At 41.9% G+C, this 26,109-nt stretch overlaps 1 protein-coding gene across 1 annotated transcript; it reads right to left on the minus strand.

Moving 5' to 3' along the window:
• Positions 1-559: 559 nt before the first annotated feature.
• Positions 560-25,738, minus strand: SDR16C5 (short chain dehydrogenase/reductase family 16C member 5). Its single transcript, XM_007531525.2, has 7 exons — positions 25,590-25,738; positions 18,712-19,058; positions 17,307-17,438; positions 12,185-12,284; positions 9,304-9,448; positions 4,389-4,511; positions 560-736 (listed from the first exon to the last, which is right to left on the minus strand). The coding sequence occupies exons 2-7, from the start codon at positions 19,042-19,044 to the stop codon at positions 643-645; spliced, it is 927 nt and encodes a 308-aa protein (XP_007531587.1). The 5' UTR covers positions 19,045-19,058; positions 25,590-25,738; the 3' UTR covers positions 560-642.
• Between the last annotated feature and the right edge of the window lie 371 nt (positions 25,739-26,109).

Raw genomic sequence — 26,109 nt, forward strand, 5'->3', positions numbered from 1 at the left:
CAACGTGGGTCCAGAGAGGTAGCTCACTAGGTAGGGTTTCTGTACTACCAGACATGCATTTGGCCCAGATTTGAGTTTTGGCACTGAGTGGGGAGGTGCTATAGAAATGGAGAAAGTGCCAGGATTTCGGTGGTTGTCCTCTTTGTCTCTAGATGAATGCAAAAAAAGTGACCCAGAGTGATGAGACGGCACATGTATGAAGTCCCAGTTTTACTTCTGTCCTCTCCTCTTGCACCTCTCCCCCACAAAAAAAGTGAAGGCTGATAGCTTGTGTCTTTAAAAGATTGACTCTATTATTTAAACCCTCATTCATGATTTTCTTCCTTTAACTCTTTCCTAATGCAAGCTTAAGTACAACCACTAGTTTCATTTAATACATTTTCCCACTGAGAAACACAAAGATCAGGTCCATGAATGAGAAAACAACCAGAAACAGGTCACCTTTTATTGCAAAATAATATTCAACAACAACAAATCAGGTAGCAATATTAATTTCAGAAGCATAGACTGAAACCTGTTATCCAGATCATGAAATAAAGCCACTGTTTGGAGACTCTACTATTGGACAAACATATTTTTCTTTGTTGAAGTGAGCACTAGGTAACATTGGATAGCAGATGAGATCATCCATAGGATTAGCCTTTAGTTATTTTTCTTTTGACCATGGAATCCATCCATTGCATTAAGGGCACCCACATAGTCAGCAAAAACCAGACCCGTCTTGATGGGCAAAATACTGAAAAGAACACAAGAGTAAGTTTTCTTAGTTAATATTCATGAAAATACTTTTGCCAGCTCAGTTGAATCTCAGTGTCACTGACTTAGACCCAGATGAAGTCATTGTCAGACATACATGTTAGTGTGTGAGCCTCACAGTCCTTTGTACTTATTCACTTTGTGTGAGGACATTGGATTAGGGTTTCTAGATCTTTCCTAGATTTTTAAAAATATATTTATTTATTTGGGATATGGAAAGAAATTGAGAAGGAATGTGGAGATAGAGAAGGAGAGATAGGGAGCCAGGTGGTGGTACACCTGGTTAAATGCACCTAGTACTTAGTATAAGGACACATACAAGGATTTGGTTCAAGCCCCAGCTCTCCACCTGTAGGGGGGACACTTCATGAGCAGTGAAGAAGGTCTACAGGTGTCTAGCCATCTGCCTCCCTCTTTTTGACCTCCCTCCTCTCTCAATTTCTCTTTGTCCTATCCAATAAAATAGCAAAAATGGCTGCCAGGAGCAGTGGATTTGTAGTGTTGATACCGAGCCCCAGCTATAACCCTGGAGACAAAAAAAAAAAAAGTGGAGAGACACAAGAAACCTACAAAACTATGAAGCTTCACTGTGAAGGTGGGGGCCAAGGGCTTGGGTCTGGGTCCTTGATGCTTAACCAAGTGCATCACCAACCACTCAGCCTCCCTAGGGTTTTTTTTTTTTTTTTTTTTTTATAGTTGTTGGGGTTTTGCTGTTGCAAACTTTCCAGATAGAGACATAGGAAGAATGGTGGGGTGTGGGGAAGTACCACAGCACCAAAGCTCCCCTCAGTATGGCGGGCCCACTATCCAGGTGAGCTATTTTGCCCATCCTAAGCTTTCTTGACATTATCCAATGTATTCCCTATCAGTGTTCAAAGTGTCACTGCACTTTGTCATGACAGTAGTCAGTGAAGTCCTGAGCAGTGAGAGGAGGTTGGCTTGAGTCCTAGCTCTTCCATTTGCAAAGCCATTTTAGTTATTAGAACATATGTCCCAGTTTCTTTCAGTATGGATGTGCGCATGTCTTCCTTTTCTGAGGAAATGATGAGGATGCAATTGCTTCTTAGACCTTTGTCTAGGCCTTATGAACACTGTTTGTCTTCTCTGTCCTTGCTGGCCATTCCCACCAGAGCACCCTCAACCAGTTGATCCTGGTTTCTACATTGCAGAGCCTGAGAGACCCAGCATACACAGCATACACAGCAAGTCTGTCCTAAGCGTGAGGTCAGGTGAAATACCTTGGGCTCATTGTCCCTCTGGGAGCACTCCTAGATGGTCAGGTATTTCTTTCTTTTTTTTTTTCCAATAAATACTTATTTATTCATTTCCCCTTTGTTTTTGCCCTTGTTATTTTATTGTTGTAGTTATTATTATTGTTGTTACTGATGTCATTGTTGTTGGATAGGACAGAGAGAAATGGAGAGAGGAGGGGAAGACAGAGAGGGGGAGAGAAAGATAAACACCTGCAGACCTGCTTCACTGCCCATGAAGTGACTCCCCTGTAGGTGGGGACCCGGGGTCTTGAACCGGTCAAGTATTTCTGTGTGTCCTAGCTATTGGTCTCTGGTCAAGTGTTATCTCTGTGAAAACTGCCCTGGGTACCAGCTTGAACATTAAATCTCAACTACAACAACTAACCCAGACACCCCTGCCCCCCCAGCTCCCTATTTTCTTTTTCTTTTCATTTCTGCATGCCAGGGTTATTGCTGAAGGTTTTATGCCTGCATAGTCTCTTCACTCCTGGCAGACTTTTTTTTTTTTTTATTTTAAATAAGATAGAGGGCAAGAGACAGAAAAGGAGAGAGACAGAGACAGAGAGAAGGAGAAATACTGAAGCACTGCTCTACTACTCTAGGAGTTTCTAAGTGCAGTCGTTCCCATGTGGTGGTGGTGGTGGGGTGGCAGGGAGACTTGAGTTCCTGGGCATAGGAAAGTATGTGCTCTACTGGGTGAGCCATCTTCCAGTGCCCAGATTTATTTTTCTTGCTTTCTATTTTTTCAAAACCATTATAATTTCTTTCTTTCTCCCCCCCCCCCCCCCAGAGCATTGTTCAGCTCTGGCTTATAGTGCTGCAGAGGATCAAACCTAGAAACTGGGAGCTTTAAGCTGGAGAATCTTTTGCATAACAATTATGCTATCTCACACACCCTCTGTTTGTGTGTGTGTGTGTTTTCAGAGTACCTACACACACCCAGGGAGATTTTTCCTTCAATTAACTTTTTGTTTATTCTCTTTCATCCACTACATAGCCCTCCCCCCCCCCCCTCATTGAAGCTAATTTGATAGCAGGGTTTCTTGTTTCTCTTTCTCTGGCTTATGTTGGTATAAAGGATTCAAACTGTGAATTTGAAGCTGCAGGAGTGAAAGTCCCTTATGTAAAACTTCTATGCTGTGTTCCTGGCACAGCACATTGTAATGTTTATTAAGGAACATTTAGAGGTATGTGTGAGATGTCGTCCCTTTCATCAATTTTTTTTTTTTCATGTTTCAAATCCCTACTCAGGAATTCTGTAGCTCTTTCTTAAATTGGAGTCTGAAACCAATATCCCATACAAGCAAGTTTAAGCCCAATTTTGAAAAATTGGGGAAATTAAGCTCCATGTTCTTTATCATTGCCAATACTATACTATCAGTTAGAAGTACTTGCTAAACTATGAATAGACTCACTGAACTGCATTTGTTGATCTAGAAACTGTTTCACACATTGATTTCTACCTTATCAATGAGGAATTAAATGAGAATAAAAAGGTTTGGGCAGTGGTGAACCCAGATGAGCACACCTGTTACCATGCAGAAGAACCCAGGTTCAGGCAGCCAGTCCCCACTGCAGAAGGTAGTCTTTATAAGCAGTGAAGTAGTGCAGCAGATGTTTCTTTCTCTCTCTCGCCCTCTACTTCCCTTTTCCCTTTCAATTTCTCTCTGTCCTGTCAAAATAAGTAGATAAATAAATAAATAAATAATTAAAAATGGTGTCACAGGCTTAGTAAGCAGGAGTATAAACTCCCTGACCACCTCCCAATTTCAGACTGCTTGTCCCTTTGCTCAGCTCCTATTAGTCTTTACCGGCCATTTCACTTCAGTGCTAGGGGAAGCCTAAACAAGCAGAGGATGTGAGATTCACTTCTGATTCACTGCACAAAGTAGATGCAGTTAGCTAAAGATAAAAGACATTTCCTTATGCAGGAAGGATGATGACTGTTAGGCATGCAGTGGGAAAGAAGCACAACATCTACGTTCATGTAAGTGAGGAGCTCCTGCCTGCAAGAGGGATGGGATTCTTCACTGTGCTAGAGGGCAAAGTCAGAGCTAATGCAAGTCAGGACAGATTTCAACTCAACAGAGGGGAGTGCTTTCAGAAAGGAATGTGATTCTTTGCAAAACAGAGATGTTTATGAAGGGAAAGTGTAATTACATGACCAGTCACAGACTATAAAATGAATTGCAAGATAGTTTGAAGCACAAGGATCCCAGTTCGAGCCCCTAGTTCACCACCTGCAAAGGGGTCACTTCATAATCAATTACTGTCCTGGCTTACTGTCTGACCTTGACTTGGAGACACTGTACTTAGGGGAAGCAGGCATAGGATACTCAGGGAATGCATTACGGAAGCAACAGGTGTTAATGTTGTTACCTTTTTAAAAACATTACGAAGTACAGAAACCTTGGCAAATAGAGGTACGTTTTTTCTTGAAGAATGGCATCTATTATCTTTTTGACTGCATATTCTGGTTCCAGAATTGGTAATAAACAAAATCTAGGAGGTAAACAAAAACAAACCCCCCAAGTTAACACAGACAATTATTAATCAAGGGAATGAGTACATAAGCAATAAATATTAGATAATTCTTAGAAACTAGGGGTAAAATTTTGTAAGATATCATTTATTTGCTTTTTCTCTTCTAGTGAAATAGCTAACGAAAGGCCAGGTCATATGTAGACAAAGGGAATGCCACTGCTTTATAGGGGAAGGTATGCAAACACATGTTTAACTGTAAGAGCCAACTTTTAATAATCTATTTTTGCATTCCCAGCTTGCTATATAACAAAGAAATTGCACCAAGTAACTTAAAGACCTGTACTATAGGCATAAATGCCCCAGAGAACAAAGGCTAGGCGCTGGTGTTCTTCTTGGAGTGATCTGGACACCAAGACTGCTAGCATAATAAAGTTTCCCCTTTTCCAAATATTTGATTCTCTGGTCTTGTTTGTTGCTTTATTTGTAGGCTTCCCAGCAAGATTAGGCCACAAAGCCCATTTATGGCAAGTCAGTGGACCTTTCAGGGCCAGGGTCTTGGCCTCAAAATTTGTACTGAGTGAAGTGTGCACCTCTGACAGTATCCAGAGTCTTTCTTTCTGAGTGGTGACCTGAACCCCCAGCCTGAAACCACCCTGATATGATTTGGAAACAGGACAGACTTTGGGGTCTCTGGACAGGTAAGTAAGCATGGGGCTCCTAAACAGATTGAAACTGGTTTGGGACTGATCACCCAAGAGACTTACGGTATATAGTCCCAAGTCAGGAGACTCTGAAGATAAAAATCTTCTCTGAAGTTATGTTTGGATATTAAAATTAAGAATGTGTTAATGTCTGGAGTGAACAAATGAATGAGTGTGTGTGTGTGTGTGTGTGTGTGTGTGTGTGTGTGTGTGTATGAATGTTCTGTGGCTCAGCTATGGGGTCTGAGTGGGCTTTAACTTGCACTTTCATGGACAGCCATTTTGGCTTAATGGGATTCACAACTCCTCAGAGTTATGACTGAGAGTGGGGAGATATACCCTCACCCCCATGCTAAGGTACCCCTTAGATTCCACGAGGAACTGGGTCAAGTAAGCATCTATTTGCTGTGTGGGCCCTTTGGGACTTATGCTCCCTTCCCTTTGTAACACCATTCACGGGTTAAGCACATATAAAGTCATAGACAACACCCCCTCTAGGCCTTTTGGTACTTCTACAGTCAGTCCTTGAGGAGATGCTCAAAAATTTCAAGTTCGGCTATTCAGGGGATTATGGTACCCAAATGAAGGCTTGGAAGCTGAAAATTTTTCATGAGATACACTGGCCCTCCTTTGATATTGGATGGTCTTGCCAAAGGACTCAGACATTGATTGTCACCATCACTTGAGTCTGAGAAGTTTTTCTTGGAAAACTGGGCCACCCATATCAGTTTCCAGACTCCTGGTTCTCTCTAAGGAAGAACCCCCAGTTGACTATGCTACCAAGTTACTCCTTCCCAATCTGATTCTGCCTTTCAGATACTCCTTGTTTCTAAAACTGTCCCACACCCAAAAAAGAGTTCAACACAGGAGTCTTCCCCAACCATTCTGGCTAAGCTTGCCCTTGAGGAACTGCCCCCACCTTATGTGGCTCCACAGCCTCCTCGACCTCCACAACAAAATTTGATTGATCTAAATGACCACCCCTTCCCATCCACCTCGATGTCACCCAGTCAGCAGCAGCTGCCTCCCCACTTCATCAACTTCTAACTCAGTCAGCAGCAGCTCCCTCCTTGCTCCCTCAACCATTAGCTTCTTGGCTATAATCACTTCTGTCTCCTCTCCCAGCCACACCACTATCCACCACCCTCCACTCTTGCCTTGGGAAGGCTACTTCCTGTCCCAAGGCCCATTTCCTTTGCGTGAGCAACCAGGACTGCTTACCCCACAAACAGATGGCACCTATCATTAAGGTCCCACTGTTCTCAACTATCAGCCCTTTACCACCACGGACCTCCAGAACTGGTGCAATCATATACCTTGCTATTCTGAAAAGCCCTACTTCAAGAGAGATCTCAGTACTACTATGGAAATCCACCAGCACACAAGGAGCGATTGCCAACAGCTGTTGGTTTCCCTCTGATGAAAGGCTCCACCTGGTCATAGCTTCCCATGAGTGGCTTTGAGACCAAGCACCACAAGAACACATCTATCATGAGGCCTGGGCATGGCGTGCCTTTCCTGACGAGTGACTCAACTGGGACCCCCCAATACCCCAGAAGGCTAGGCCTCCTTTGTTTTGTTCTGGTCAGTGATGATTGGAGGTGCACAGGCCTGAGCCTGCTAGGTCACAAACTGGACAAAAGAGGTGGATGTCACCCAGGGAGATGATGAATCTCCCAGCCATTTCTATGAGATACTATGTGATGTCTATGGCCACTGTACTCCTTTTTATCTAGAAGTCCCTGAGCATCGCTCTATGGTCAACATTGTATTTGTTACTCAGCCTATAAGTGACATTCACAGAAACAGAGTGGAGCTGATAGCAGAATCATAAAAGGTAACAGAGTTTCATCTGGACTTGTCCTATGTCCCCCAGGTTCCTCTAATTAACCTTTTGAATCAGGATAGGGGTGACTGGGCTTGATTCACATTGGTTCTCAAAAGCCCTTGGTCCTCGTCCAATTCGGGAGCTGTAGTATTGACTTTATTCTGAACACCAGTGCTGCCCTCTCTACTGTGAATCAACCTGTGTGCAGACTCACAAAAGACATGGTCACAATTGTTGGGGCTACCAGAAGGCCAAAAACTTATCAGTTATGTGCACCTAGGGAATGCACTGTGGAGGACATAGAGTATACCACCAATTTCTCTATGTACCTGAGTGCCCAGGACCTCTCCTGGGCAAGGACTTACTCTCTAAAGTAGAAACCACCATTACAATAGAAACCCCAAGAAAACAGGACCAGCCACTAATGCTCATGCTAGAGATCTCCCCCCAGGAAGAATGGAGGCTGCAGTCTTGAGAACTCCTGAATCAGGCATAGAAATATGATAATCATGACCTCTTTGGTGACTATTCTGGAGTCTGGGCTGAAAATGGACAGATTGGACTAGCAATAGTGCACCTGGCAGTAATTGTGACCCTGAAGCCAGCGGCTTAACCAGTGAGTCTGCAACAGTATCCCATTGCACAAGAAGCACATCAGGGCATTGAACCACATATTTAGAGACTCAAGAGATTAGGAATTCTTCAAGAAATCCAGTCTCCATGGAACACTTCTCTTCTCCTGGTCTGAAAACCAGGGACAGGAGACTCGGCCAGTACAAGACTGATGCAGAATCAGTGAAGTGACTGAGACAACTATCCAGTGGTGCCCAACATTTACACTCTCCTCATGGTGATTCCTTCCTAGGAGGCCTGGTAAATCTGCCTTAACTTAAAAGATGCCTTCTTTTGCTTGCACCTGGCCAAGGAAAACTTTTGAATGGGATGACCCAGATACCAGGGAGAAGGGACAATTGACTTGGACATGGCTTCTTCAAGATTTCAGAAGTTCCCCTACCTTCTTTGGGGAGGCCTTGGGAAAGGACCTGGAACACTGCAGGCCAGAATCATACACCATACTGAAATATGAGGACAACTTGTCACTTGTCACTTGTCACTGACAGCACCCACAAAGAGAGACTGCTCAGAGGGACCTGAGAACTACTGTGCCACCTATAGAAGACAGGATATAAAGTATCCAAAAAAAAAAGGGCTCAGATATTTCAGAAGCAGGTCACCTACTTGGGGTGTCATATCTAAGAAGGCCATGGTCAATGAGGACCTGAAAGGAAAAAGTTCATTTGCAATATCCCCAGAACAAAAGACAGCTTTGAGAATTCCTAGGGGCAGCAGGATTCTTCTGGCTGTGGATCCTAGGATTTGCTGATATTGCTGAACTTCTCCATGAAGCTTTAAAGGGACCAGGAACAAGGTTACTGGTATGGGAGGTGGCTCAAGAAGGGGTCATTTGCAATATCCCAGAACAAAAGACAGCTTTGAGAATTCCTAGGGGCAGCAGGATTCTTCTGGCTGTGGATCCTAGGATTTGCTGATATTGCTGTACTTCTCCATGAAGCTTTAAAGGGACCAGGAACAAGGATACTGGTATGGGAGGTGGCTCAAGAAGAGGTCATTTGCAATATCCCCAGAACAAAAGACAGCTTTGAGAATTCCTAGGGGCAGCAGGATTCTTCTGGCTGTGGATCCTAGGATTTGCTGATATTGCTGTACTTCTCCATGAAGCTTTAAAGGGACCAGGAACAAGGCTACTGGTATGGGAGGTGGCTCAAGAAGGGGCATTCAAAAACCTGAAGAAGAAACTGATGACTGTCCCAGCCCTGGGCTTGCCAGATATTACTCTTCCTGTGTGAGAAAAATAGAGTGGTACTTGGGGTCCTGACTCAGATAGTGAGACACTGAAATAGACCAGTGTCATATCTCTCTAAGAAACTGGACCCCAGAGAACAAAGGCTGGAGGCTGGTATTCTTTTTGGAGTGGTCTGGACATCAAGCCTGCTAGTATAATAAAGTTTCTCTTTTTCCAAATATTTGGTTCTCTGGTCTTGTTTGCTGCTTCAGTAGATGGAGGAACAGATCTGGCTAAAAGTTGGACACATTTGCATTTAAACACATTTGAGGACAGACAGAAATTCTATTTGTACAACAGACTTAATCCTGGGAAAAAAGTTATTTATAACATTATTTAAAGCTACCACAAAGTAAAATAGACAGCCAGTCAGTTTTTTTTTGTTAAATGCAGTTTCTTTTGTATCAAAGGACTTACCTACTAGTACAACCCTCAAACATTCCAGTTTTTATGAAAAATGGGCACACAATTGTGGTTTTGATGCCGTTTTGTTTCTGGCAAACTGTTTCTAGGAATACTGACTCAGCAAATCCAAAGGCTGCAAATTTACTTGCACAGTAATCTAAAAAAGACAAACATAGTTACTAGAGATTTAAAAGTTTTAAAATGGCATTGGTCAAAGGTTTTCTCACTTCATGAATTCAGTAGAGAATGGAATAATATCAGAGGCTTGATTTTGTATGATCTTGGTTTACTCACACTGGAAACAGACATGAGCATGAAGTCAGTTGATCTACTGTGAAAATCTCCTGTGTGTTGCATTGCTTTAGCCTTGTTAATGAGCATATGCTATTCTCATATTATATAGAGTGCAAAATGTGTAGCCACACTCTGTGCCAGACTTCAAACCTCCACATACAAGGGATGTTAGGGCTTGCCAAAATAGCTGACCTGCTGGGTAGTGCATCTATTTCACCACAGATGTGCATGACCCAGGTTTGAACCCTGCCCCTTCCAAATTGGAAGAATCTTTGGTTCTGTTCTCCCCCTCTTCCCTATCTCACTATTTCTCTCTCTTTGACCAGAGCAGTGAAGCTCCAGTGACGCTAACACAATGAAAAAAAAAAAGTAGTGTAGGAATCCAAGCAGAAAGGCCAGAGATACTCAGATGAGTTTCTTTCAACTGTAATTTTGTTCCACTTGCAGGAAACAAAACAAAACAAAACAAAACACCCCCAACAAAACATCCCACAAAGGCCAGCTGACTTTAACCTTTAACTCTTAGATAGCTTGAAAATGTAGGGTGGGGCATGCAAGGGTAGGAAGGAAATGGCATTTATGTTGGCTTTGAACATTTTGTATTTAATCACACTTGCTTTTAGTGACCAGCTGACTCTTCAATACAATAAATGGAAACATTTGGAGAAGATAAGGGGTCTAAGTGGGCTAGTGCTTTCCTTTTCCTTCCACATGTGAAAGAGACATACTTATTTGCTCTCTTGAGAAGTAGTTACCACAACTGGCAAGAACCAGGCTACATGTGCCAGTTGTGGGGATGTCAGGTGCACGGATGTTCAGGACATGGGTGAGATGATAATGGGAGAGAAAGCTAAAGAAGGGGTTTTGAGCAGTGTCTAGGGTCATCTGAGTCTTTTGGAATAAATACAACTTACGACCCTTTGACTCCAGGGATTCTGATGTGCAGTTATGGCCCAGGACCCATAGACTCTGTATTCCAACTAGTTCCCAGGTAGTTTGATGCAGGCAAGTCAAGATCTATACTGAGGGAATTATAAAAGACTTGTATTTCTCTATTGTCCCTCTCCCTCTCCCTCTCACTCTCTCTCTCTCTCCCTCTCTCCTATCTTTCATTATTTTTTAATGAGAGAGGGACAGAAAGACAAGAGAATTTGCTCAACTCTGGTTTATGGTGATGCTGGGGATTGAACCTGGGACCTCAAAGCCTAAGGCATGAAAATATTTTGCATAGTCATTGTGTGGTCTCCTCAGTGCTTACACTTGTTTCTAACATGAGCTCAAAGTGGAAGACAGAGATATCATTATCAGAAAAATGATTATTAAGGCAGAGAAAATAGCATAGTGGTTATGCAAACAGACTTTCATGCCTGAGGTTCCAAAGTCCCAAGCTCAACTCTCCCACACCACCACAAACTAGAGCTGAACAGTATTATGGTTAAAAAAAATTATTAAGAGCTATAATACAACTGTGTCATTTTTAAAGAGTCATGATTTACCAGATATCCCAGAGAGATGTTAGTAATAACACAATGTATTCTAGGAAGGACAGGGGAAGGAGAGTCAAAGTACAAAGATGCATATATACTGATAGTATTTTGAGTGACTAGTGGTTCTGAAAACTTATTCATGTAGTTGAGATAAACTGTGCTGAGACCAGTGCTGTGAGTCTTGAACTTGGTAGTTAGCTGCAAAGCATTAGGAAGTTCTCTATTGGCAAACTGGCCAATCTATTATCTGAGACTTGCTGTGAAAGTTCTTGAGGATTATCTCAGTGTTTGTGTAAACCTAAACATTGGACATTTGCTCAAGGGGTGCGTTGAGAAGAAAGGGCAAAATTTCTGTTGCTCTGAGAGTCAGCTCCTGAGTTGGGTTGTCCTTCAGGATCTTTGGCCCCACCAAACTGCTATCATCAAGGTATTTGCAAAGGAAATGAGTTTGATAGCTAGTGCCTGAAAACTGAACAGTGGAAAACAAAGAGGTTAATTTTAGATTTGCTGGGAATGAAAGGACATACTTTCTCTGAACTCACAGTAGGGTGAGACCACTTAATAGAAACTTGCCATAGAAAGATAAGGACCACAAATACTGGATGATCTAAGTTGTGGGTGGAAATTAAGACACAAGGACAGTAAGGAGACACCTATCATGAAAAGATGAGAGGTTGTATCTGTTGGTATCTATGTAACAAGAACTATACTGTAAACTGTTACCACCCTAATAAAGTGAGAAAAAAAAAAGAAAAAGAAAAGAAGAAAGGAAAAAGAAGGCACAGTCAACCTTGTTCCCATCCTGATAGCAATGCCAGGTGAATTTAAGGATGGTGACTATGCTAATCCTTTGTGTAAGGAGAAAAAAAAAGATGCGTTTTTGTTAAACTAAGAGGATAACAATTTGTTCCAACTGTGTAATTTGAAGTTGTGTAAGTATACTTGATGGACAGTTTGGATGCTAATGAACTTCTCATACTCTTGCCTTAGTGCACAGACCCCCTTAGTTTATTATTGTTAATTATTAGTTCACCAAGACAATGCTAATTATTCAGTTATTCTATGTTATAGTCCCAAGAAATTTTGTAACTGAAATATTACATTTCTCTTACCTGCCAGTCCATTTGTTCCAACTAGTCCAGCTGAACTTGAAATGCAAACCAAATGGCCATGGTTATTAGCAATCATAGCAGGTAGAAAAGCTTTATAAGTCTACAAAGGGAAAAATGAAGCTGTGAACATTTTGGAACACATTTCAAGTTCTTTTCTCTAGTAGTACTAGGGCAGCACATATATGTGATTCTTCTTCTCCTGGTCTGACTTTTTAATTCTTTTTAAAAATTTCAGGTAGAGAGGGAAGAAGGGACATGATGATGTTATATATACATCTGGACAAGGTATATAATCATTGTGACTAGCATACACACATATACTTGCTACGGGGGTTTCACTGCTACAGGCTGCCTTTTGCTCCCTTTTTTTCTCCAGGGTTATCACGAGGGCTCGGTTCCTGCACTACAAATCTACTGCTCCTGGTGCCATTTTCCCCATTTTTATTGCAATTGTTGCCCTTGTTGCTATTGTTATTGTTGTTATTGCTGTTGTTGTTGTTGGATAGGACAGAGAGAAATCGGGAGAGAAGGGGAGAGAAAAATAAGCACCTGCTGACCTGCCAACACCCCCTGTAGGTATGTGTGTGTGTGTGTGTGTGTGTGTGTGTGTGGGCTTGAACCGGGATCCCTATGACAGTCTTTGGCTTTGTTCCATGTGTGCTGGGGACAATGGAGAGAAAGAGGGAAGGCTACTAAAACATTGAAAGTTTTTCTAGTGAGGTTGGGACTGGACTCAAACTTTGGCCATTCACATGCAAAGCAAATGCATTGTCTACTTGAACTGTTTTGCTAACTGTATATTTTTAAGCTCAGAAAAAAATATTTGAGGACACAGAAATAGTATATTAAACATGTGGAAACTAAATTTCTTAATTGCTTAATCTGGTAAATCAGTATTTTCCGGTGGTAGTTCCAATATTATTAAAACCAATTTAATTATATCTATATTTTACTCACATATTTCCCTGGAATCTTTGAAAATTTAGTATTTGATGTAAAATAGCAATTAAAATAATTTTTAAAAATAAAAATATATTATCTTTATTTGATAGAGACAACCTGGTATTGAGAGGGGAGGGAGAGATAGAGAGGAAGAGAGACACCTGCAGACCTGATACACCAATCTTGAAATTTCCTCTTAAAGGTGGGAACTGGGGGGTTTGAACCCAGGTCTCTGTGCATTGTAACATATGTGCTCAACCAAGTACACCACCACCCAGCCCCATAATTAAAACATTTTAGATATTAAAACATACAGATGATAATTGAAACAGTATTAAGTGAAATTATGGAAGTCACAATTCCAAAACCAATTTGAGTACTTGAGGATGAAATTTTTAAATAATAATTTAAAATTTTTATTTTATCTATTTGTTGGATAGAGACAGAGACAATTTGAGAGGGAAATGGGAGATAAAGAGGGAGAGAGAGAAAGACAGAGAGAGAGAGAAAGAGAGGAAAGAGAGAGAGACCTACAGAGCCACTTCACTTCTTGTGAAGCTTCCCCCTGTATATGAACCCAGATCCTTGCACACTATAATGTGCTCTTAACCAGGTGCACCACCACCCAGGCCCACACAGGATAAGATTATTTAGACCTAAATTACCTTTTTTCCCTTGGCCCATATTTTACTTTAGAAAATTCCCTCAGTACTGTTAAATCATATAATTTATAATCAATATAATGAAAATACATATTTAAAAAATTGCCTCAACATTGTTCACAAGATAAGTTATTGTTGGCTTTACTTTGGGACTGGGAGAAGTAGCCTCACTAGCTAGAGTCTCTGCCTTGCCAAGTACACAACCCAAGTTCTAGTCCTGGCTCCACATGGGAGGTACTATGCCCCTGAGAGATGCTTTGGTGCTGTGGCAACTCTTTCTCTCTCTGTGTTTCTTTCTGAATGAAAACAGTTCAGCCTGGTGTGATAAAACTGTACAGGTGTGAGGCCATGGACACACACACACACACACACACACATACTTTGGGGCTAGAAGATAGCTCACTCAGTGGACTATGTGCTCAGTAGGCATGAGGCTATGGGTTTGAGCCCTGGCATCACATGGAAGCACTGCCTGCAGCACTGGGGAAACTTCATGGACCATGAAACTATTGTATCTCTCCTTAATCTCTTCCTCCCTCTCTCTTTCAATTTTTATTTTTTTACTTTTTCATACTCATCCTACTTCTTTGAATCATGGTTCTTTATTTTTATTTCATGTCATAAAAGAGAATATTTACTAGAGAGAGGAGATAAATACTGTGTTTCAGTACTTTCAAAAGTCCCACTTTTGATATGGAACCTGGAGAAAGAGGTAGTAAAGAGAGAAATGACCTTTTAGAGAAGTATTCATTAACAAATGAATGATTAATTCAATATGAAGAATTAAATATAATTGTGTAAAATAAAATATCTCTCACTTTTTAAAATATGAATAATGTAAATATGAGAAAGAGGATCTCCTGTAAAAAGAGAGAGCTCAAGCAACATAGTCAGCATCACAATGTTTCAGAGAAAAACAAACACATAAGAGAGGGATAGAAACCAAAAGGATTCAAGAGGAAGGCAATTGGGCAATCCTGAGTTGTGATGGCTTGTAATAAGTCTCTTCATTTTTCTGTGGGGACATTCCTCTTGTAAGAGTGGAAATTATGAGCTAGCAATTAAATTGTGTTCAGAACAGGTGTACAGAGGGAAATACTAACATTTTAGGAAAAACTAGATGGGAGAGACAGAAGAGACTATGAAAGAGATGAGAAAAACAGAGAGTAGCAAAAAGCAGCAGGAGTAGAGACTTTCAAGAAGATTATGAAGGAGATTCATCTTCATTTTGACCATATATTTAAAATTTTTAACCTTTATTTATTTATGGGATACAGACAGCCATAAATCGAGAGGGAAGCATGGGACAGAGAGGAAGAGAGGCAGAGAGACACCTGCAGCACTGCTTCACCACTCGTAAAGCTTTCCCCCTGCAGGAGGGGACCGGAGACTCAAACCTGGGTCCTTGCACATTGTAACATATGCGCTCAACCAGGTGCTCCACCACCTAGCCCCCATTTTGACCATATTTTCCAGCTTGGTTCTAACATAGGAGAGGAATATTTGGGACAACATAAATCACTTCCAGTAGTTCCTGAAAGCAGTATGGTACCACTTCATTGTGAGTCTTTTTATTTTCCTTCTGAAGTTTGTATGAAAACCAAGAACACTACTAGTACGGTTACACTTTTGGTTCAACAAGGGGACTGAAAAACTATCAATACTGTTTGGAGATTACCATGGGGGAGTTTCCCCACACAGAGGGAGCCTATCTATGAAAGTGTGAGGAGAATGAAGGGGGCTCTAACATCTCCAGTGAATGTCTCCTCCCAGAGAGTTTGCTCAGAGAAGGACAAGCTATGGAGCAGGGCTAGAACAAAATTGGCACAAGGGCTGGAAGAGACAGAAGGAAAGCAAGTGCCTATTGTGGAGGCTTGAATCATACATCTTGATTTTCTCACAACAGATCCAATTAAAGCTTGTATTTCTCTCTCTCTCTCTCACAGAGGTGTGTGTGTGTGTGTGTGTGTGTGTGTGTGTGTGTGTGTGTGTGAGAGAGGTGTGTGTGTGAGAGGTGTGTGTGTGAGAGGTGTGTATGTGTGTGTGTGTGTGTGTGTGTGTGTGTGTGTGTGTGAGAGAGAGAGAGAGAGAGAGAGAGAAAAGACAGAGAGAAAAGTACTGTATTACTCTGGCTCTGAACCTCATGCTTCCAAGTCCAGCACTCTAACCACTGGACCCAACTCCCATAATGCTTGTTTATTAATAGTACCTTTCACTTCCAAAAAGTGAAAGGCAAAATCTGAAGTTACTCTGGTCACATTTAAGCACTGTCACTTGCTGTGTGGTCTTAACCAAATTGTAGTACATTTATGAAGCCCTATCTCACTAGACTATTTCATTAATTTTTTTAAGATTCCAGTTATTTAACTATTTTATTATTTTTGTTTTTATTGCTACATGGGTTGTTGCTGGTGCTTTGTGTCTATGTGACAAATATACCACTCCTGGTGGCTTTTATTGTTTTTTGTTAATAAAGACAGAGAAACTGAGGAGGAAGGGGGAGGTAGAGAGAGAAGCACCTGCAACATTGCTCCACTGCCTGTGAAGCTTCTCATTGTAGGTGAGGACCAAGGGCTAGAACCCAGGTTCTCATGCATGGTAATGTGCGCTTAAGGAGGTGGACCTCTGTCCAGCCCCTACTCATTTTATTTCTAGGATAGAGAAAAAGAGATATCAGAGGGCCAGGTTGTAGTGCACCAGGTTAGGCATACATAGTACGAAGCATAAGGACCTGCAAGGATCCTAGTTCAAGTCCCCAGCTCCCCACCTGCAGGGGGGTGTGGGGTTGATTCACAAGCATTGAAGCAGGTGTGCGGGTGTCTTTCTCTCCCCCTGTCTATCTTCCACTCCTCACTCAATTTCTCTCTGTTCTATCCAATAAAATGGGAAAAATGGCCTCCGGGAGCAGTGGATTCATAGTATCAGCACCGAGCCCCAGCGGTAACACCCTAGAGGGAGAGAGAGAGGGAGAGGGAGAGGGAGAGGGAGAGGGAGAGGGAGAGGGAGAGGGAGAGGGAGAGGGAGAGGGAGAGGGAGAGGGAGAGGGAGAGGGAGAGGGAGAGGGAGAGGGAGAGGGAGAGGGAGAGGGAGAGAGAGAGAGATCAAAATACTGTTTAGCTCTGGTATATGTGGTGTTAGCAATCAAACCTGGGACCTCAGGCATTCAAGTCCTGTGCTTTGTCATTGAACTGTCTTCCTAACCCTCACTGAGCTATTTTAAGGATTATGAATGAGGCACTTAGGATAGTACCCAACACATGCTGGTAGTTAAGAAATGATAACACACTCATGAGGCTAGTCTGCCTTCGAACTATTCCCTGACCAGTGGCTTTAGGAGGTAGAGGTTAAATTAGTTCAGAAGAGGATGTCTGGGAAGACTAGGCGAAATAAAAAATTGGGAGATCTGTGTGGCAGAGGCTAGAAAAACTTTAAGAAAGCAATAGGAAGACTTTTACACGTTGGAGTGACTTTATATTTAGAAAGGAATATTTTATACTGTAAGAAGATGTAATAGTTACCCATAAATGTGCTTTGAAATTCACATCAAAAGATTTTTCCATAAGGTCATCTGGGCATTGGAGAAAACTTCTGCCTGTTACAATTCCAGCGTTGTTAATTAAGATGGAGACATCACCAACTTCCTTTTTAACCTGGATTGAGTCAGTAAGAGATACATTTAGCAATGTAGTAATTCCTCACGTTATTTATACACTTCTTCTGCTTGTTAAATTAGACCAAGACCATGCACTCTATTTTCTTTAATTTTAGAGCTTTGTTTGTCTTTTCTTCTTTTACCTCTCCTGTCACCAAGGTTCTGTGTCCCCACCCCACCCCTATCCTTCTTGATAACCACTGTAGTTCTCCCATATCTTAGATATAAGTTGACATTTTTTCCACATTTGGACATTCAATTCTCTCTGTTCCGCATGAGTGAAACCATTCTGTAGTTGTCATTTTCTCCGTACTGGCGTTACTAGGTATAATCTCCAATTCCATCCACTTTATCCCAAAGGACACAATATCACCATTTTATTGCTGAATAATGCTTCAATGGATATATGTAGTGGAGCTTCAGCTCACTTGACTCTACTGATGCATGCTTTAATCACCATGCTATACTGCCTTCACTTAACCCCATCACACAGATGTAGATGGTAGCATTTTTTTAAAACATTTTTTTCCTTTATTGGGGGATTAATGTTTTACAGTTGCCAGTAAATACAGTAGTTTGTAAGTGCATAATGTTTCTCAGTTTTCTGCATAACAACACAAGCCCCACTAGGTCCTCTGCCATCTTTTTCCAAATGGTAGCATTTTTGAGGATAAAGAAACTAGGGTAGGGGCTGGGTGGTGGTTCACCTGGTTGAATGCACATATTACAGTGCATAAGGATTCAAGGCCCCAGTTCCTACTTGCAGGGGAGAGGCTTCACAAGTGGTGAAGTAGGTCTGCAGGTGTCTGTCTCTCTCCCTCCCTACCACCCCCCTCTCTCTCGGTTTCTGACCATCCAATAAATAAAATAAAGATAATAAAAAAATTTTAAAAAACATTAAAAAAGAAACTGAGCTGCAGAAATAGTAAATAGCCCACCCAGGATCTCTAATGTTATTACCTGTGTTTATTAGCTAAGTTACTGGGCCTGTATCTTCATTTACTTATGTGTTAGATGGAGGTGGTAATGAGCTTACTATATAGGTCTATGATATGATACATACCAAGTACTTTGTGTGGTATATTGTGTATAGTGAGAACTCAGTAATTTTAATTCTCATCCTCAAATATCTTTTAAAATAAAAATTGTTAGAAATGTCCAAATAGACAATGAAATAGAAAAAGGAAAAAAAAAAACTTGATGTACAGCCAACATTTCAGAACAGTTGTTACTATCTATAATGAACACCCTTATCAGAACCCAAGATTTACCTGCTCGGCAACTCTATATATATCTTCCCTTTTGCTGCAGTCACAGGTATAGGCAAAAACCCTTCTTGCCCCAGCTTCCTGGGCCATCTTGCATGTCTCTGCATTGCCTTCCGTATTGATATCCCAGAGAACAAGCACAGATCCAAGCCGAGAAAATTGCAAGGCCAAGAGCCTTCCAAGTCCACTCCCAGCACCTGTTATGAGGACAATTTCACCAGCTACATTCTTCCCTGGATTAGGGACTAAAGCCAAAATTATAGACTCCAGGAAAGTATATACTGACTTTCCAATGAACATGAGTAAATCTGCTGCTAGTTGCATGTTGGTAGCCATATTTTGGTTGACACCTGTAAAGAAAGACACTCATGGGGGTTGGGTGGTGGCATATTGGGTTAAGCACAAACATTACTGCGCACGAGGACCCAGGTTCGAGACACCATTCCCTACTTGCAGGGGGGCTGGGGATGCTTCATAAATGGTGTCTATCTTTCTCTGCCCCACTCTGTTTCCCTCTTAATTTCTCCCTATGTTATTAAATAAAATAGAAAGAAAAAATAATAATAAGGGAAATATGACTGCCAAGAGCAGAGGGTTTGTAGTATTGACACTAAGTCCCAGTAATGACCCTGGTGGCAATTAAAAAAAGCACCTTTGGTGGTGGGAATGGTGTTTATGTACACTCCTAGCAAAATGTAGACATATAAATCAGTAGTTAATTAATATGAGAAGGGGAAATCAATTGTATGTCTCAAAGTTTCTCAAAAGACAAACTGAATCTATTTAATATATAGGCTATGTATTTGATATGCGGACTCTCTCAAAAGCCTAGACCAAGTAGATTAGAAGCTTCCAATAGCACAGCTATATACAAGATACTGGGTACTGTACAGCAAACCATAACAAAGGGACTTTTCAAAGTTAACCCAATTAACAAATAATGTGATAATAATATTAACTATTGATTGTCTTTTTGAACCCTAAGACAGCAGGAACCTCACATCTTCACTATAGAGCCCCTACTTCCCTCAGTCCTGGCACCCTTGGATAGGGCCCACTTTCCCGTATGCATCTCCCAATCCAAACCAAATAATATTGCATCCGCCGATCACAACCTAACCAAAGCAACGATTGCCATCTCAACATGCTTCACCTCAGACTGTATCCAGAGACTTCACGTGTGGAATGACAACCCTTCAGCTTCATTACTCGGGTGAGACCTTTCCTTTAATAGTACACTCTAATTTCATCTCAGGTAGTTCACTTTCTAACAAAGTCCCATAACCTAGATATACACCAGTTCCTGTGAGAGAGAGCTTATGTGCACACGTATCTATAAACTACTGCAAAATATATACCTGAAAGCAGGATTACACTAGAGTTTGCAGTGAGTACCTCCCTAACACTTCCTCTCCACTATTCCAAGCTTGGGATCCATGATTGCTCAACAAATTGTTTGGCTTCATATGTTAACTCTCTTTTCAATCACCAGGTTCCAGATGCCACCAGGATGCTGGCTAGGCTTCCCTGGATTGAAGACCCCACCAATGTGTCCTGGAGCTCAGCTTCCCCAGAGACACACCCTACTAGGGAAAGAGAGAGGCAGACTGGGGGTATGGACCGACCAGTCAACGCCCATGTTCAGCGGGGAAGCAATAACAGAAGCCAGACCTTCTACCTTCTGCAACCCTCAACGACCCTGGGTCCATGCTCCCAGAGGGATAGAGAATGGGAAAGCTACCATGGGAGGGGGTAGGTTATGGAGATTGGGTGGTGGGAATTGTGTGGAGTTGTACCCCTCCTACCTTATGCTTTTGTTCACTAATCCTTTCTGAAATAAAAAATTTTTTAAAAAAGCAGTAAAAAGAAACAAAAGACACTCATGTAAAGACTTATGTATCTATTATGTATCTGTTTCCTCCGAGTTTGCTTACTATGTGAAGCAATATCTGAAAACAATTTAAAAAAGTGGTGTGATCAATGTAGATGCAATGTGATGCACACTCAATGTAGAAAGGGGAAGGGACCTACAGGGACTAAATCTGGACTAACTTTCACTAATAGCTACAAGTCTAGAAAATAGCTGCATGTTGGGACCAGGAGCTGGTACAACAGGTTGAGCACATGTATTTCCATGAACAAAGACTTGGGTTCAAGGCCTCTGGTCCCCACCTGCAGGGAGGAAGCTTTATGAGTGGTAAAGCAGGGCTGTAAGTATCTCTTTTTCTTTCTCCCTACCTCCCTCTTCCTTCTCAATTTCTCTCTGGCTTTATTAAAGAAAAGCAATTTTTTTAAACTTAAAAGAAAAAAACAAACTGCATGCCCACTAAATGTTATCTCCCATTCAAATACTAAGTAGGCTTGACTTTGCTTAGCTTCTGAGATCAGATAAAATTGGGTGCCTTCAGACCATAGACTGGCCTGCTAAGTGTTGCACATGAACGAAATAATATTTTCTGTTGTTGTGGTCACTAGAGCTTCACTACTCCAAAGTGATTTTTTTTTTTAAGACTTTATTTATTAGAAAGACAGGAGGAGAGAGAGAAAGAACCAGACATCACTCCGGTACACGTGCTGCCAGGGATTGAACTCAGGACCTCATGCTTGAGAGTCCAATGCTTTATCCACTACGTCCCCTTCTGGACCACATATAGACACTAAGAGACAAAGGGAGAGAGGGAAAGAGACCAGAGCTCTGAAGCTTTCTCCAGTGCAGTGGGGACCAGGCTGGAACCTGGGCTGTGCACATGATAAATCAGATGCACTATCCAGGTGAACTGTTCTGCTGATCTAACAGAAATAATCTATTTTTTTAAACTACAGAAAGATAATTAAATTATACAATAGAAACATACATACATTAAGCTTTAAATAATCAAAATTTAAACAAAAGACATAAATATGCTCCTTTTTAATTTACTGTTTTCTTAAACCAGAGCACTACTGAATGCTGGCTTTCAGTGCTGGTAACTCAAACAGAGGCCTCAGAGCCTCAGGCATGGAAGTCTTTTGCATTAACCACCATGCTGTCTCCAGCAGTCCTAGAAATATACTTTAATTGGGAACTAGAACCACACAAAATTTACCTTGAAGGGGAAGTTTATTATATATCACAGTTGACTTTTTGGTTTAATAACCATCAGTTCTGCTGGTGGTTTTTAAAAAATATTTATTTATTTATTCTTTTGTTGCCCTTGTTTTTCATTGTTGTTGTAGTTATTATTGTTATTGATGTCATTGTTGTTAGATAGGACAGAGAGAAATGGAGAGAGGAGGGGATGACAGAGAGAGGGAGAGAAAGATAGACAGCTGCAGACCTGCTTCACCTGCTTGTGAAGGGACTCCCCTGCACGTGGGGAGTGGGGCGGGGGGAGTGTCCAGGATCCTTACGCTGGTCCTTGTGCTTTGCACCACGTGTGCTTAACCCACTGCTCTACTGGTGGTTTTATACCCAAGGTCTTGACCACATATGTCAAACTCTCTCAGTTTATACTCGTCTCCTTTCAGGTATAAATAATGTGCCATTATTTAGAATATGAGACTACTCAAAAGGAGACTGTAAGATTATATTTGTGTAATGCACTGAAAAAGAAGTCTAATTACTGCTTTTTCTGAAGCAGTTTCACTGACACTGGATAGTCCATCCCCTTGTTCTGAAGTCTTCAATTCATGCCATTGACCATTCAGTAGGAAATCTGTGACGATGAACCTAGAGTCCAGTTCTCCCCTGTCTCTGCCTTAGTTGTGAAGTCTGGGACAGAAGCCTTTCTGGGCTTCTATCTCCTCATACCTGCTTGTCTTGTGACACAGACAGTTGCAATAAGAAGGCTCTACTTCCAGTGGTTTTGATCGGTAAATAAAAGACTCCCCCCACCCCCCCCCCCCCGGGAAATCTTTATGTGTTACACTTTGCTATTAGTCACTCACACTTTAGTGAGAACGAGTTCATAATATTCTTTACTAATAAACACCTTGGAAAGAAGAGGAGCTTTATTTCCTCTTAGATGATAAGAAACGACATGATTATCAGGAGCATACCATGTTGGGAGTGGGGCTTTTCCTGAATAAGGTATCTACCAGACATGCATGAGGGCAGGGCATGAGAGAGGGGTAATCATAGAACAGGGGGGGTCTTCACTTTGCTTTTTGAGGACTGACTAGGTACTATTGACTATGGGTGGTGATTCGTTTAAGCTATAGAAGGCCTTGGAACATGGCCAAACTCTTAAGAAACTGTTGTGTATGAGACTGTTGTTTCTTGGCTCATCCTGTAGCTAAGACTAAGGATTAGAATGAGTACATGTTTATGAGCATTTTTTTAAAAAAATTAAAAAAATATTTATTCCCTTTTGTTGACATTGTTTTATTATTATAGTTATTACTGTTTGTTGTTACTGATTTTGTCATCGTTGGATAAGACAGAGGGAAATGGAGAGAGGAAGGGAAGACAGACAGGGGGAGAGAAAAATAGACACTTGCAGATCTGCTTCACCGCCTGTGAAGGGACTCCTCTGCAGGTGAGGAGCCGGGGGCTCGAACCAGGATCCTTAGGCCGGTCCTGGAGCCGGTCTTTGCTCAGGTCTTTGCGCCACGCATGCTTAACCCGCTGCGCTACTGCCCGACTCCAGTTTATGAGCATTTTTCAAGCCCCGTTGAGCCTGAAGCTCAAAGCCAAGTGCACTTGTATCTTTGCTTATTGAGCACTGAGCCTATACGGTGATGATGCTGAAGCTGATGGACGGGTTGCCTTGAGTCATCTCTGGTCTGGTTGAAGAGACAGCCTGATTAACATGTGTATTTGACCAGTTTTGCCACTGCCCAGTCTCTGAGATGGGGATTCTAATAGTGTTTAGCAATATGGAATGGGGTAATTGTAGCAATTAAACAAGTCAATGCAGGCAAAGTGTCAAAATGTTACAGATTTACTATTATTACCCTGTGAAATATCTGAGGTAAATGGGAAGATAGCAGTCATTTTGACCTGGCACAGAATCCTCTCTGTGGTGTGTAGGGTAGGGCCGTGGGCTGGGGCAGGAGGACCTGGGCTGGGTTTCAGCTTCTGAGAGCTTTCTCATTATCTCCTTATATGCCCAGAGGTCTTGCTAGAATTGTGCCAGGTACATAAGTAGTAAAATATGTTTTTTTTAATAATTTTTTTATATTTATTTTATTTATTTTTTCCCTTTTGTTGCCCTTGTTGTTTTATTGTTGTAGTTATTATTGTTGTTGTTGTTGTTGGATAGGACAGAGAGAAATGGAGAGAGGGAGGGGAAGACAGAGAGGAGGAGAGAAAGACAGACACCTGCAGACCTGCTTCACCGCCTGTGAAGTGACTCCCCTGCAGGTGGGGAGCCGGGGTTCAAACCGGGATCCTTATGCCGGTCTTTGTGCTTTGCGCCACCTGCGCTTAGCCCGCTGTACTACAGACCGATTCCCAGTAGTAAAATATGTATTAGCTAGAGTTATGATTGCAAGATTGTTGTTCCTGAAAGCAAAAGAACTAGTTCTAAAAAAAAAAAAAAGCAAAGAATTAGTGTTCCTTGGCTAGACCAATGTAAGATGGGGATAGTACTGTTGGTGTGGAGTATCAGATTATATGAAGATGACACCGGGGCCCACTCATTGCACAGCCTGTTTCTGGCAGGGAAATTATCTAATATTCTGAGACTAATTGTGAGGGTAGGCTACCCACTCCCAACTGAAGAGGTTTTTCCACTGACCAGACAGAACTGGTTCTCTGAGCATGGTTAGTGATGGTTCCCTTGAGCTGACAAGTCATCTCTAATGTAATATAATGTTATGTAATGTTATTTAATGTTATGTAATGTAATGGTAATGCCTCTGTCTTGCCTTGCTACTTTGGCTCCACTGATATCAACTTAGCCAATACCTTACCAGATATGGTCACTGAATTACCATTGTGGCAGGAAAATGGCAGAGGTTCCCAGGACTAGAGATGCAGCTGTGGTAGCTTTGCATAAGCCCATGGGACACTGACTCATTTCATAGAAACACTCCTCTTCCTGTTTCTTAGAGAGAGTGTTGGACTTTAAATCCTATTGTGGGTTCCACAATAAAGGTCCCGAGAAGCTTATTTGGTGTCTAGTTTCCTTGACTCAATTCTGGCCAGGTGAGAGAATTCAAAAGGTTGCTTTGACCCAATTGGCAATAGTCAGTTTAAAATTCACCCTTGAGCAACTTGGATTTGAACTGCACTGGTTCTTAAAATAAAGTCCATGAACCTTCTTTTCAATAAATACAGTTGACCCTTCATATTCCATTTATGCAAGTCCTACATTCAGGAGTTCCACCATCCTCTTGGGTTGGTTAAAAAATGCAGATACAGAACCTGTGATTACAGGTGACTTAAGCATCCTTGGATTTCAGTATGGGGTTAGTATTCCTGAAGCAAATACCAAAGCCCAAGAGCAAAAATGTTTTTTTAGAGACTCCAAAATTACATGTAAACTTTCTACTAAACTGATGATTAGGAGGACAGGATAACCTCTGGTTTTATCTAAGGGGCAATTTTACTTATAAACAACAGTAAAAATAAAGCTCTTCCCTTTTTAGTTGGTAAAGAGTCTTTCTTAGGAAGTTACTGTGCATATTGAAGAGGTGCAGTGAATAAGGTGTTGGACTTGCAGATATGGAATTAACTCAAGATCACTGAGCACCGGAGACATCTGGATAGAATGGACCCAAGAAGCAGAGGGGTACTAGTCTCAGTTTCCAGATAGGGTGAGGGAAGTATTCCCTCTTACTGCTCCCCATCCTTAATTCCCAGGGCCCAGCTACTGAGGTCTGCAGGGTCTCCACTTCCTTGTGGAGGTGGAGGAGATGCCCAGCCCCCAGGGCCTGGCCCCAGGTCATGTACTCACCGGATCTGAAACTGCTGCCACAGAAAAGTTGTTCCAGTCAGCGCTGACACCCTGTCAGTGGCCCACAGCTTTGTGAGTTTCGGTGATATATCCTGGAGGCTGCCCAAGACCAAACCCAAAGGTGGAACAGTTTCAGGCCCAGGGGTGGGGCCTTGGGCTCCCAGAACTAGCCTACTTTCCTTTTTCTCACTCTTTCCTCCTTTTTCATTGTCTACCTCTCTCCCTCCCTCCTTTCTTTGTCTCCTTCCTTCTTTCCTTCCTTCCCTCCTTCCCTCTCCCTTTCCCTGTCTTTCCTCTTTTTCTCCTTCCCTTTCACCTCCCTCCCTGCCTTCTTCCCTCTCTTTTTCTTCTTCCCCTTCCTCTTTTTTTCTTCCTACTTCCTCCATCCCCTCACTTTTTCTTCCTCCCTCCTTCCTTCCCTTCCCCTCTCTCTCCCTTTCTTCCTTCCATTTCTCCCTCCCTCCTTCCCTCCCTCCCTCCCTCCCTCCCATTTTCTCCTTCCCTGCCTCCCTTCTTGCTT

This window comes from Erinaceus europaeus, chromosome 1, assembly GCF_950295315.1.
Source record: "Erinaceus europaeus chromosome 1, mEriEur2.1, whole genome shotgun sequence".
Lineage (NCBI taxonomy): Eukaryota > Metazoa > Chordata > Mammalia > Eulipotyphla > Erinaceidae > Erinaceus > Erinaceus europaeus.